The sequence below is a fragment of the Heterocephalus glaber genome, unplaced genomic scaffold, assembly GCF_053883595.1.
Source record: "Heterocephalus glaber isolate CG9 unplaced genomic scaffold, H.glaber_assembly_v1.0 deba00000809, whole genome shotgun sequence".
NCBI classification, from domain to species: domain Eukaryota; kingdom Metazoa; phylum Chordata; class Mammalia; order Rodentia; family Bathyergidae; genus Heterocephalus; species Heterocephalus glaber.
The window spans coordinates 11,182,944-11,196,683 of NW_028258163.1; the positions used below are offsets into that span (position 1 = coordinate 11,182,944).

General features: G+C 42.9%; 1 protein-coding gene across 4 annotated transcripts in view; it reads left to right on the forward strand.

The window, feature by feature from the left end:
• Ryr3 (ryanodine receptor 3) overlaps positions 1–13,740 on the forward strand; it is a 565,647-nt gene that overhangs the window by 329,851 nt on the left and 222,056 nt on the right. For all 4 annotated transcript variants that reach the window (XM_087207455.1, XM_087207452.1, XM_087207454.1 and 1 more), the window contains exons 23-28: positions 313–396; positions 2,061–2,220; positions 3,580–3,727; positions 4,780–4,985; positions 5,548–5,722; positions 12,653–12,861. In XM_087207455.1, coding sequence (XP_087063581.1) covers positions 313–396; positions 2,061–2,220; positions 3,580–3,727; positions 4,780–4,985; positions 5,548–5,722; positions 12,653–12,861 — 982 coding nt within the window. The remainder of the gene's footprint in view (positions 1–312; positions 397–2,060; positions 2,221–3,579; positions 3,728–4,779; positions 4,986–5,547; positions 5,723–12,652; positions 12,862–13,740) is intronic.

Consider the following 13,740-nt stretch of genomic DNA (forward strand, 5'->3'; position numbering starts at 1 on the left):
ACTTATGGCCTATGGGACAGCCAGACCAGCTACCTGTTTCTATAAATAAATTTTATTGTAACAAAGCCAAGCTCATTGGTTGATGGGCATATCGTCTGTAGCCAAAGATAGCATGGTGTTTTTGCTCTATAATGGCAGAGTTGAATAGTTGTGACTATTCAAACATGTACCATCTGGTCCTTTACAGAAAATGGTTGCCAACTCCAGGTCTGTGAGTGGCTGTTGCCCATTTTTATCAGTTTAGCTGCAGGTTAGGGTTCTTGTGCTTTATCTTACAGTTGACACTAGACTTCTTCCTCTGTTATGTCGCAGAACTCTTCTGGCCCTGGGCTGCCACATCGCTCATGTTAACCCAGCTGCTGAGGAGGAGCTCAAGAAGGTCAAACTGCCCAAAAAGTAGGTGGCTTTGTAATAGCCCAAGGCTTCATGCTTCAGCTTGAATGTCTAAGCTGAGAGGGTGGGAGGCCCGTGTTCTAAGCCAGGTGATGGCCTAGATACAGGTAAGGCGGGCTCCCATTTATCTACGCAGCTATGAGGCCCTTGGACAGAGCCTCCTGAGAGGGAACTGTTTCAAGATCTCTCTTCTTTCTGCTCCTCTGTCTAGACCTAACACTACCATTGTTAGTTTTGAGGTAAATGGTATGGAGACCTCAGATGTGTGTGTTGTACTTGGTTGTGTTTGGTTTGCAGTTGGCAAAGGAGCGTGAAAATGATTCATAGACACAGGAACAATTCACTCCTCTGGCACTGGACCAACCTTCTAAATCTTTTGTGGAAATAGATGTCTCTGCCAAGATTTCATTTGGCCCCCTACATCTCCGTCCCTCCCACCCCCTACATTGAGACAAAATCACACATTCTCCCACATTCTGACGGTGCCCCACCAGTGCCTCCACCAGCTTCCTCCTCCCTCACTTGCTCCCATGTGTACCAACCTTGAGTGTGCGCACACATACACCACACACACACGCAGTCATAGTTATTTTGGAACTGAGGCAGTACTAGCTTTAATCAAATGCTTATCTTCTCTATCTTTCCTCTTAAGCTCCCATTTGCCAAGCTCCACTCTTCCATACAACTCCTGATGCAAAGGAAAGCGTATTTGAGAGATGGCTAGTGTGTGCTGGCTCCACTGAAGAGCAGGCATTCTGGGAAAGCAGATCCAGGACAATATTGTATGCCCACAATTCACCCTGCATTTCATGCTGCTCAAATTCCTGAGTTGAATGGTCCCTGGACTACCACATTTAGGTTGTGGCCAGCATCTGGGCAGCAGTTGCCTTGAGGCAATCGGCACCTCTGGACTCATTCTCACATGGCTAGAATGAACTGCACTCCACAGAATCACTCCCCAGTGTGTCCCTGCCTTCTCCACTCATATGATCTGTCCCCCTGGACTCATACTGAACTCTCACATCTTCATATTGTCTGTCAGGTGACAGATATCTGAGACTGTGTCTCCAGAACTGGACAGTTAGCTAGTACTATGGTCACTTCAAGCTCACAAATTCTTCGTTGCATGATTTTTTTGTTTTAACTCCAAAAGCAAAGCTTTAGCTTTCTAAGACTGAGTGACCATTTTTTGCTGACTTATTTCTTTTTTAAATGACTCAAGGTCTGGACTTTGCTGATCTGGTTTTGAGTTTTTGAAGTGGTATGAAGGCCCATCCAATGATGTCATATATAGTATGGTGAATGTGCCCATCATCCATAGGACATATATATAGTTGTCTTAGAAATGAAGATGGGTTGCAGTGATCATCTGTTTTTTCCAACAGTCTCCTTCAAATCTGTGCCACTGGGCCTGGAGATGTAGCTCAGGGTAAAGCACTTGCCCGCATATGTGAATCTGTGCTATACATGTGCTAGAACAATGGTAAATTAGAAGCTTCCTCTATTGACTTGAAATAGAGTTCAACTATCCACCACCAAACAGAGGAACTTCTGACTGTAGCCTCAGTTGCCTAGTGGGGTAACCATATGATCTTGATCTAAAATCTGGAAAAGGAAAATCACACAGCTCTGTTAAAATATGTATATCCTTTTGCATATACTTACAGCTACATGATGACCAATGGCTATAAGCCAGCCCCTTTGGATTTGTCTGATGTGAAGCTCTTTCCTCCTCAAGAAATTTTAGTGGATAAGCTGGCAGAAAATGCACACAATGTTTGGGCAAAAGATAGAATAAAACAAGGATGGACCTATGGCATTCAACAGGTAAGAAGCACTGGGTCAGACATGCTGGAAAACTTGAGAGATGTGCTTATCCATCAAAATACCATTTTGCTTTGGAGGATGTTATTTTGGAAGATGAAAGTTGCCCTTGCACTCCGTCTATCACTCTGGAGTATGTTTATTATTTATAGAATCAGGGGCTGAATGGAATTTGTAATGGTCACATTGACATTGACTTTAGGCATAATTCCAATTTTGTGGAAATGGATGTTTACCTTCTCCTTTGTTAAAGATTCACTCACAATTTGTACCATTCTGTGTATGCATCCACCAGCTGCATCTTAGTTCATTCTCTGACATGGCATATTACAGAAAGTTGAGCTTTCCTGTCACTCTCCAAGGTCAATAGAAGGTTCACACAAATTAATACTGTATGTCAGCAGTTTTTCACTGATGGTCCCAAATATCTACCAGTGAGGGTGAAAAGAAGGGAAAACTCTTCTAGGAAAGGAACAAACCACCCAGAATTCTATGGTCCCTTGCTTCATTCTGTCGAGCCAGGGATTCCTAGGCATAGCTCTTGCCTTCTACACAAAGCAACCTAACAGCCAAGCAAAGGCAAGAAATGGGGCAGAGATTGGAGCCAGTGTTCAGCCCCCAAGTCTCTAGCACACCTCTTTCCTGAAAAGACTTTCCTCGTCTTAGTTATCACCAGTGGTAGGGTCAATATCAGGAAAGTTTCAGAGGTGGCTGTGAGCACATGTGTTAATTCATAGTCTGAGCCTCCAGACCTACACGGGTTTGGAAGCCAAGAAGAGTGCACCTGTGGAAACCGTGGAAGGTGATTCAAACAGCATGTCATACGTAAGGGTTCAGGTGACTTTTTCTGCAGTTGGCCTTGCAGTCTCTTAGCCCTTTAAAGAAACTGAGAAGGACCCTGCTTCAGATGTTTGCCTTTTACAGTGAAACAGACCCATTCTGGCTCTGCTACCTTCTCTGATATTTCTCTGGGAAGGCTTCTTAAGAGGCTGTTGTGTAGAGGAGGCTCTCATAGTTTGAGTGGTGGCATGAGTTTCCATAGGGGAATAGTTATGCAAATCCCAGCTGCCTTGCCTTGGGAATGGAAGTTTCTAACCAGTTTCATGACACATCTTTTTATTTGCAGGCTGGCATTATTAAAATGCGTTTTACTGCCAGCTTTGAGCATTAGTAAAATTTTTCCCATTTATACTCATTTCATCCTGAAGAGAAACAGAAAATATGTACATTGGTAAATATCAAGACACTTAGGGAAGAGCTAATAGACTAGCAAGAGCCAGCCAGGAACATGTACGTAGGATGAGCTGTTTGTAAAAGTTGAAATGTGTTTTCTTGGCACCTTTCTCCTCTGGCTTTACATAGGATTTGAAGAACAAAAGAAATCCCCGTCTGGTGCCGTATACATTGCTGGATGAGCGTACCAAGAAGTCAAACAGGGACAGCCTGCGTGAAGCCATCCGGACGTTTCTTGGTTATGGGTATAACATTGAGTCATCAGATCAAGAACTTGGTAATGAGCTGGGAGGTTCACTCACTCTGGCCTCAGATTACTAGACAGATCCTATTCTGGTGAAATGCTAATTTTAAATAGGTCAAACTCGTACTTTTACAGATGGTACTTTTTAAAAATATATGTGTATTCCAAAGGGGGAGGGGACCACCCTTGATAGAAAGCGTTGCCCATTTGCACATGCTCCTGTGGTGAGCAGACTGACCCAAACCCACAGGGAACTCACTATCTTCTAGAGAAGCTACGCTTTTCAGGATAACTGCTTACAAAACCAAGTCATCTTTATTTCTTTTATGCTCCTTGCATGTGAAGAACAGCTTAGTTTGGATCACATAATCACAGGCCCAAGTTAAATTCTATCACTGATGAAAATCACCAGCGTATTAACCCTTTTTCCATAATGTTGACTACCAGTGCCCACTGGATATCAACTTAAATACTTAGTAATGCTTTGCCTGAGTATGTTTTCAAAGATCTTTGAGAAGTAAGAACTGTAACTGAGGACCATTTAAATATGTGTGGGCAATAATAAGCAATATGCTGAATTATATAAATAAAATCATATACTGTAGTTTGTGGAATTTGAAAAAAAATCACCAGTTTACAATTGATAAACATGTCATTGTTGTCCCTTACCTCAAGAAGTATCGTAGGTCACAGGGGTGGTATAAGTTCATGGGAAGGCTTTGGAGTGAGACCCAGGTTTAGATCCTTTATCCTCAATTTATTGGCTCTGTGACTTTGAATAAGTGATTTAAACTTTCTGAGCCTTTTCCATCCTGATCCCATAGACTGTTGTGGCATAAGGTCCCTGAAAGATCTACTATAAATTACTGCTCATTAAGTGGCAGCTTGTATTTTTGTGATGATGATGATGATGTTGATGATGATGATGGATATGGTATAACCAGAATGCTATATTGGATGGTGGGAGATCTGTGGCCATCTTTGTTGTTATCATCAAGTTCTTTTGGAGAATGCTACCTAATTATTAAAAGTCTGTGTTTTTTCTTTCCGTCCACACCTCCGACTCACCTTCCTTCTCACAATAGCTGATCCAGCTGTAGAGAAAATCAGTATAGACAAGATTCGATGTTTTCGGGTAGAGCGGTCCTATGCGGTGAGATCTGGAAAGTGGTATTTTGAGTTTGAAGCAGTGACTGGAGGAGACATGCGGGTTGGCTGGGCCAGGCCAGGCTGCCGGCCGGACATGGAGCTGGGGGCTGATGACCAAGCCTTTGTGTTTGAAGGCAGCAGGGTGAGTCTGTAGCATCCACTCGTCCTCATTCCAAGTGTTCCCCCTCCAAACATCTCCCAGAGGCCAGAAGCACACCGAGTGTTTGGGTCTCAGGCTTCAAAGTGAGTGGCCACCACCACTGGCCAATAGACACTGAGCGAATAATCAAAGATTATTTCTTTGCTTTGGTGGAGGAAAGGACTATAGACCGAAATCCTTTCTGAAAACACCTTCCTATCTATTCCTTCACCCAACCCCATTGACTGCATTCCAAAGGCAACTAACTCATTGATCTCTACGCAGCTAGTATTTTGGGGATCTTACCAATTTGTCTTACAGAGAATCTGGTTGGTTGTGTTAGCTAACTGAGATCAGGAGACACCAGCCATTATGATCAGCCTGTGTCTCTTGGTTTCATTCACCTGTAAGACAGACCTCTTCCCTGTAAGTTATCCATGGGAAAGAGATGAGTCCTTGTAGAAAGCATGTACCACTGCCAGTTGATATTGCTATCTATTCATTTATCCAACTTCCAGGCCTTTGGGACCTCCAGTTCTCTAAACCCTGGTGCCTTGTTTTGTAGGGCCAGCGTTGGCATCAAGGGAGTGGGTATTTTGGGAGAACCTGGCAGCCAGGAGATGTGGTTGGATGTATGATTAACCTGGATGATGCCTCCATGATCTTCACACTGAATGGGGAGCTGCTGATCACCAACAAAGGCTCTGAACTTGCCTTCGCTGACTATGAGATTGAGAATGGTAAATCTACCATCCCGCCTCCATTCCCACTGCACGAGTTTGAGGAAAACCCCAGGGAAAGCCGAGTGTGCCCTTCTACTCCCACATTCAGGGTATACTGTCCTTCGCAAATTTGGAACTCAGATACCTAAGACTATTCCTTACACTATCATTTTTGATGAATCAAAACAAATAATAGTGGTAGCTGGTGTGCACAGCATAAAAATGAATTCTCAACTTCCAGAATTAACCCACAAGTTCTCCTCCTGGTTCCCTGCCCTTCACCTTGTCATTTTCAGGCTTCCCAGGTTTCCCAGTATTACAAAAGAAATGCAAATTGTGTAGGGACTAATGTCCCTGGCAGCAGAGAAAATCAGTAAATTAAAGAATTATCCTTTTATTCCAGTTTAAATTGTCAGTCTCCAGTGTGTGTATACTTGAACTTGATGCTTTGATGAGAATGACTGAAATATAAAGTTAGACTTGGCTGTTCCCTTGGATGAAATATAATTTATTTTGAAATTCAAACAATGCTATGAAATCAAACACAGCTGCGCTTATATGGCCATGCCTAGACTGCAATCAAAGGAGTGCTTCCATCTTCATGAAAAGGCAGCTAGAGCTTATTATTTCCTTTCTACATAGCATACAAGAAGTTCGCGAGATTGTTGCCATGTGGGACACAAAGAAGTGGACAACAAGTCAGCAGACTTGTTCTGTCAAACTGTGTAGCTTTCAGGGAACCTCTGCTTGCTCACCTGGGCATCTATACCAGAGTGGAGGATAGATGCAATAAATTCCACATTCTCCTAAGACATGAAGTTCAGTGATGGTGACTTCACACCTCTTGTGTGCACACCCTCTGCTTGCTACAGGAGGAGCTGCTCCCCCATCAGGGATCTGGACTCTCTCCCTGCCTCTTCCACTGCTCACCTGTGACATCTTAGTTGACTTTAACCTCTTTGGCTTTATTTCTCCCTCTGTGAATGGTTAGAGCTCCTTGTAACTCTAAATTCCTGAGGCCTTACAGAAGGAAGCCATCCCTGCCTACAAAGCTAAAAATATGTAACTGCATAGGCAACTGAACATACATGCATGGAACCATGTATACACAATAGAAATATCATTTATTCACAATGTTTTTAGTTTTATAAATGACTTATGCACTTTTAGACACACCTGTTATCTGCAGTGTGCATATCTAACTGTACCATCTAAGAGCTTTAGTGGTTTTTCTAAGCACCAAATATTTGGGGAAATAGAAAAGTTGCAACTCACATTTTCCTAGAGAGAGAGAATGACTAAAACCAGGAGGGGTCAAATTTTTATGCCCTTTGAAGAGATTTTAAGTCAAAATTTTAAAGAAAATCCCCTGTAAGGAGACAGGTGGGAGGAGTTCACCAGCATAGGGAGCAGCTTGCGTGTTGGTCAGAGGCAGAGGAGAGAGAGCACTGCACATGGACATCAGAGCAGTGTGGGCGACCAGCAGATGCTTCCCAAATACCCACTGTGTATGGCACTGCCTCTCAAGGCCTGAGGATAATGAAGAACTAGAAGATCCAGCTCCTCCCCAAGGAAAGTAGCCGTGGTATGGAATGAATCCAGAAACCTTTCTCTGGCTTTACAGTTGTGTGAACTAGATGAGATTATAAATCTATTAGTCTTCGGTGCAGCTGTAAAGAGGAAATAAGAATCTTGTATGCTGTGCAGAGTGATGAGAACTTTGTAAAGTCCAAAGCTTTGCTATTCAAAGAGTGGCCCTTTGTTAGAAATGCAGAATACTGGCCCTACAGCAGACTAGAACCAGAATCTGCATCCTGAAGAGAAACTCTCAGGCTTTGTATGCACCTTTTAAGTCTGAGAAGCAGTAGTCTAAACCATGTGCTAATCCAGGTAGGAGCAGTGTTAAGAGGATAGTTTTGTAGATTTATAATAAATAAGATGAAAATATGAAAAGGTGACTAATCAGGAAAGGCAGAGAGTTATAAATGACAAATCACTAAGGCAGAATTAATATAAGAATAGATTGGAATTGAATATTAAATTAAGAATACAGAATGTCTGCCTCTGAGAAGTGTGTTCCCAGGAAATGAGACCAATGGTGTGGCCTCAGGAAACTTCAGGAGAGAGTGGAACACCACAAGGATGGAAGATTTGGGTTTGAAATGTATGGATGATGGGGCTGGAGCAATAGATAAGATATAGACCAGTGGTGGCAAACCTATGGCATGCGTGCCCTAGCCAGCTGCTTGTTATCATTGAAAGCTCTAAAAAGTTCATCACTGGTATAGACTATAATTTCAAATACCAAGTTTCAGCCTTCTTACTCGAGAAACTGTTGCCTACTTTGGGATAAGCACCCTTAGATTTCACCCTCCAGTAAATGGGGGACTGTTGTAGGATTTGAGCAGAGAAAGGATATAAAGGAGAGAGATTATTCTGGGTAGCTCTGCTTTCAGAGATCATCTATGATGTAACAAAAGAGATGCTTTGTAGTCCTTTTGTGTACAGAAACATGATTTGACCTTCAGAATGACAAAGTCTATTCTTTGGAAGCTATCCTAGAATAGAATTGTACTATAATATGTTCACACATTACACTGTAGTATTGTATCACACTTTAATAATACAGAGACACGATAATTGGAAGGCTCTTTTGGTTCTCTGATAACTCAGGAGCTGGTGGAGGGGGCAACTGAAAGGAAACTGATGTGCTAGTCTTTGATAACAATAGCCCAGAAGCATGGAATAACTATATAGTATCTCTGTGTTCTCTGCAGAAGATGGAAAGAGACAACAGTTCTTGCCTTGAGTTGTTAGGAATGTCATCTATTGAAAATAAACATTTTATGCCTTGTAACCCCCCATAAGGCATAATGCCCTATATACTTGAGCTCTTCTGGTCACCAGCTCGTCAGCCCTGTTTCAGGCCATTACACCAGCCAGAAGCCTTTAGCCCTTTTGGGGGAAGGACGAGGAAGAGACATTACAGATTATGGCTGTTTTGCTCTCTGGGTTGTTTTACAAGTTGTCATCTCCATCCTCTTGTGCATCCTGGGTGGTATCCGCGTGTAGTCCTCATTAGAACTTTTCTAATCATATTCCTTGCCTTGGTCCCTGGCCTGGACCATCACAGCTCTCAGGATTGTCACCTGAAGGTGTCTGGAAGCTTAGGACCCTCCAAGATGAAGGCTTTTCTTTCAGCGTTCTCTTTTCCTCTATTTAAAAAAAATGCACTGTCTTAGGTACTTTTTTCTCGTTGCTCAGACAAAATACCTGACACCCAAAGTTAGAGGGGGAAAAGTTTATTTGGCTCACAGTTTGTAGAGGTTTCAGTCCATAATCAGCTGGCTCCAAGGCGGGGTGGCAAGGCAGATGGGCCTGGCAGAGGAGAAACAGTTCATGGTGGCCAGAAGGTAGCAAAAGCCACAAGGGACCTTAACAGTGTCTTTCTGCCCCCTTCATCTCATTTAAGGTAGTACTCACATCCTTAACCCTAGTGCCCTTGAGCCTAGCACTGCACCATGAATCAATCACACACTCTAGATTCAGCCACATTTGAAAAAGCTCCACCTAAGACCACATGAGGCTGTTCCTGTCCTAAGAGGGAGAACTTTATACAATTCTTGGTTCAAGATAATTCCATTTGCATATTTTCTTCTCAAGTCTCTTTTTTTGGTTTGTTTTTGGTACCGGGAATTGAACTCGGGTCCTTGTGCTTGCAAGCCAAGTGGCGGAACCACTGAGCTAAATCCCCGGCCCTCAACTCTCTTCAGAGATGTCAGCATAATCACATGTATTAGTAGTTTATTCTATCCTTGTGCCCCCTGCAACCTATCATGTGGAGTTGTGAAGTTACCTGAAATGTGAATGCCTTGAGAAATGAAGAGATTATTAGCTGGAGCCTCTTGACAGGTGAAAAGAACTGACTAAATGTATCCAGTGATCAAACCTTTCCCAGGAGAGCATGTTGGTGCCTTCTGGAAATTCACCTTTCCTCTGCCTTCGGGTAGTATTTCTCTTTCCTGGCTCAAGCCTTGGGTTTAGCGTCTCTTCTGCTGCTTCATAGAGCTGCCCAGCTATGCCCACGCAGCCCCAGGAGGTTGCCAACAGTCTTGCATCCCTGGCTGTTCCCTGATGTCTTCAGCTCTCCCCTGCAGAGATGGCTTCGTCCCAGCAAGAAGAGCACTTCACTCTGTAATGAGCCCTGCGTCAAGGCTGCTGTTTTGATCTGGAGCATTCGTCCCCACTCATATTCCCTTCCTCTGTTGCACACTGTCTGGCAGCTGACTCGTGACTCACAGGGTGTGGGATGTCATCTTTTGTCACTTACCCTTCTCGTGACCATAATCAAGTCTGTTAACTCCACAGACCTTCAGCTTTATCCCCAGTAAAATGTTGTTCCTTCTACCAACACTTAGTAATGATGAGGACCCCAAGTTCCTTAGAAAAAAGCTTGATACAAACGTTATTTTTCTCCTCTTGGGTGGTCAGTGAGTTTGCACTAGGAAGTTAGATGTCCCAAGGCTTGCTTGTTCTTGTTCCTCGTTCCCACTCAGGCATTTATACCTGCTGTTCTCCTATTTCACTGTTTGGGTTCATAGAGAAAAAAAGAGGAGAGACATTTTCTTAAGACATTCTGTTCTATGTTCATGTCAAGACTGGACTGCTTTGTGATTGTGGCTCCAAGATATAACTACTGTAGTCACAGTGTTCCTTAGCAAAATAACCAAAATACTGTCTTGGAAGTAGGGATAGTTTGCAGGGAAAAATTACTCTTTTTTTCTCAGTTACTTTTCTCATTGTTGAAGCAAATTACCCAACACTCAAAAGTTAAAGGAAGAAAGATTTAATTGGCTTACGGTTTTTAGAGGCTTTAGTTCATAATTGGCTGGCTCCAAGGCAGGTTGGCATGGCAGAGCAGAATTGCAGAAGAGAAACAGTTTGTGCCAGGCAGAAGGCAGCAAATCAGTGAAGTGTCCCTTGTGGTCTTTCTAGGCTATCCATCCTTCAGGCAGGTAGCACTCACACCGAGGGTGGGCCTTCCCATTGTCTACATCCAGAACGGTGCAAAACTAATCAGCGGGCTAATTCAGTCATCACACACCCTTGATCCCAGCATCACACACTTAATCCCTGTATCACAAACTCTACACCCACCCACCTCTGAAAAGCCCCACCTGTGACCACATGAGGCTTTGAGGGAACATCTAGACACAGCCATAACATCTTTTTTGTTCCCTTCCTTGTCACCATTTCTCTAAGCTTATTATGATTGTAAGAGTTTCTTTTTCTTCCTTCACATCTTGCCATACAGCACATAATAGAGCATTCTGTCCCAGTAAGGACTCAAGAAATTTTGCTAGCATTCAGTCCTTTCTATACCATAGTCAGATATCCCAGGGTTACTTATTTATAAAAACCTCTGCCTATAGAAAGGTGAGGGCTTAATCTATCATAGGTCCTAGCACAAAGATGCCAGATGCATCATAGTATTTAGGATGCAGCGTGAATGATGCCTGTCCAATGGACCAGTTCATTGGCTCTCTGGAGGGGCAGGGCTAGTGGTCTAGTCCAGTTGTTCCTGAGAGGAAACTTGTAAAGAAGTCACTGCGATTCTGGTAGGATTGCATTAAAGTTCCCTCTCACTTAGAAATGGTATTAAACATACCTGTGTCCTAAGTAAGCCCAGAGTTTCTAAAACTAACCAAGTAGCTTGGGAGAGATTTACTCTTTGCATATTTATTATTTGCATATAGAAACTTCATACCTTAGGTAATAGTGTAGGAGTACTCCCACTAGGAAGAATGTGTCTTGGTCTTGGTGTCTGTGAAGGAAAGCTCTCACTGTTGAATGTAAATGTTCCTAGAGTAACCTTTAATTTCCCCTGAAAGGAGCCCTCCAGTCCTGAAGTGGTGCCAGCTTCCTTTGTGAGCGTCCAACTTCCGATTTCACCAGTGGCCTGAGAGCAGTTCCTTTGTGCAGCTCCACCTGTCCTCCAGCACCTACCTCCTGCCTCTTCCCAAATCCAAGATAATTAGTGCTTTCCCTGCTTTGCTGATTTGTTGGTCCACAATTATGATTTATAAATAACCCACAAGCAAAAATGCCAAGCAATTGCAACTGCTTTGGTCTATTCCGAACAGCAGTTTCTAAACAGGATCAGAATGCCGAAGTGAGCTGGGAGATAGGATAGTAGCTTTAGGAAGGAATAGAGGAGATTTCTCTAGCTCTTGATGGAAACTTTTGCTCTCCCACTTAGGTGAGAGCAGTGGGCCAGGAGAATGGGAATATATAAATCAGCAGAATCGTAAGGCTAACATTCCAAACTCTGAAAACATGAAGGACCATTGGAACTCTCATTTTGTTGACAAGGATGCTGAAGCCTGGAAAACTTAAGCAATTTGCAGCAATTCATTCTTTGTTTTTTATAAATAAATTTTACTGGGTATATTTATGGTATGTGATATCATATGAGACATAAAACGGTTACTACTGTAAAAAATTAACATACCCACTATCTCACATAATTACACATTTTTGTGGCAAAATTTCCTAAGTCATGCTTTAAGTCTATTATATTGTTTTGGTTTTGGTAATATTTAAAATTTCAGAGGGCCTAAGATCAATTTTTAAATAAGGCATAGACAAAGAATTCCACTTTTTTTCTTACTGGTTTAACTTTCCCAGTTGATGTTTATTTGTGTATTAAGACTGATGTGACAGAGATGATTGCTTTTCCCAGACGAGTTTGAACAAAACTCATTTTTCTTTCTCACCTCATATGGGCAGTGATAGTCTTTGGATGGCTCCCTTTTGCTGATTTTATGTGCCAAGAAAGAGACAAAAACTCATGTCCCATCTTTCTTACTGGGACCCATGTCTCTTAAGGAAACACTAGGCCATCTAGGCTGGTACCTGTAGGCTGAAGCAGGACTCTTTATTCTGCAGGATTTGTGCCCATCTGCTCTCTGGGGCTGTCTCAGATTGGCCGCATGAATCTCGGGATGGATGCCAGTACCTTCCAATTTTATACTATGTGTGGCCTCCAAGAGGGCTTTGAGCCTTTTGCTGTCAACATGAACCGAGACGTTGCAGTGTGGTTCAGCAAGCGCCTCCCGACATTTGTCAACGTACCAAAGGATCATCCACACATAGAGGTAAATTATATATCAGGGCAGGGGCCCAAGGCACTAAGTTCCCTGTGATTCCTCTGTCAGCAGACAGCTGCTCACCTAAGTCCCTGCCCTCAGTGTCAACCAGATACCTTTCTCTGGTCCTCAAACCCATAGTTGCAGGCACCTTAATGAGGGCTGCTCAGTGTCATCTTACAGGAGACCTTGCAGATTGAGTCCCAAGCCTTTGAACACCTGGATTTTCTCCAGACATCCCTACACTGATTGTCATAATAATCACCGTATCTAGATATCTCAAGCATTGTTATCTTTAAAAAGTCCAATACCTGCACTGAAGGTTATATGTCCTGAACATACATGCTCTTCGATGCTCATGACTTGGTATATTTTAGGCCCTGTTTAATTTCTGTGGTGCCATTACCAAGATTTAAACTGAAGTGTGATAACTGATCATGGTACACCCATGTTTTTGGGGGTGCTGAGGGGAGCCAGGAATTGTAAGGAGCATAATTTGGGGTCTGCTTCTACATCTACTTGCCTCTATTTTGCGTGTGCCCACAATTGGTTTTTGGTGGTGAGTATGGGGAGAAAAATGCTTACATAAAGCCAAACAGAACAGCTTCTCGCGTGTTCCTTGTGCTCAACTCTATGCCTTGCTTTAACCCAATCTCAGTTCCCTTAACTCACACTCCAGTCTGAATTCAGCACACATCAGCTCTTAATTCTCCACTGCCCCTCACAGTCTTAAATAGTAGAGACTGTTATTTCTCTGATTCTGCCCTGACTCTTACTTTTTAGAATGATAGCTCTTAAGGTTTAGGAGGTCATGAACCTCTTCGATAAACTGATAGAATCTAGATGCCCTCCACTCAGAACAATGTACAAACCATGCACAGTTATGTA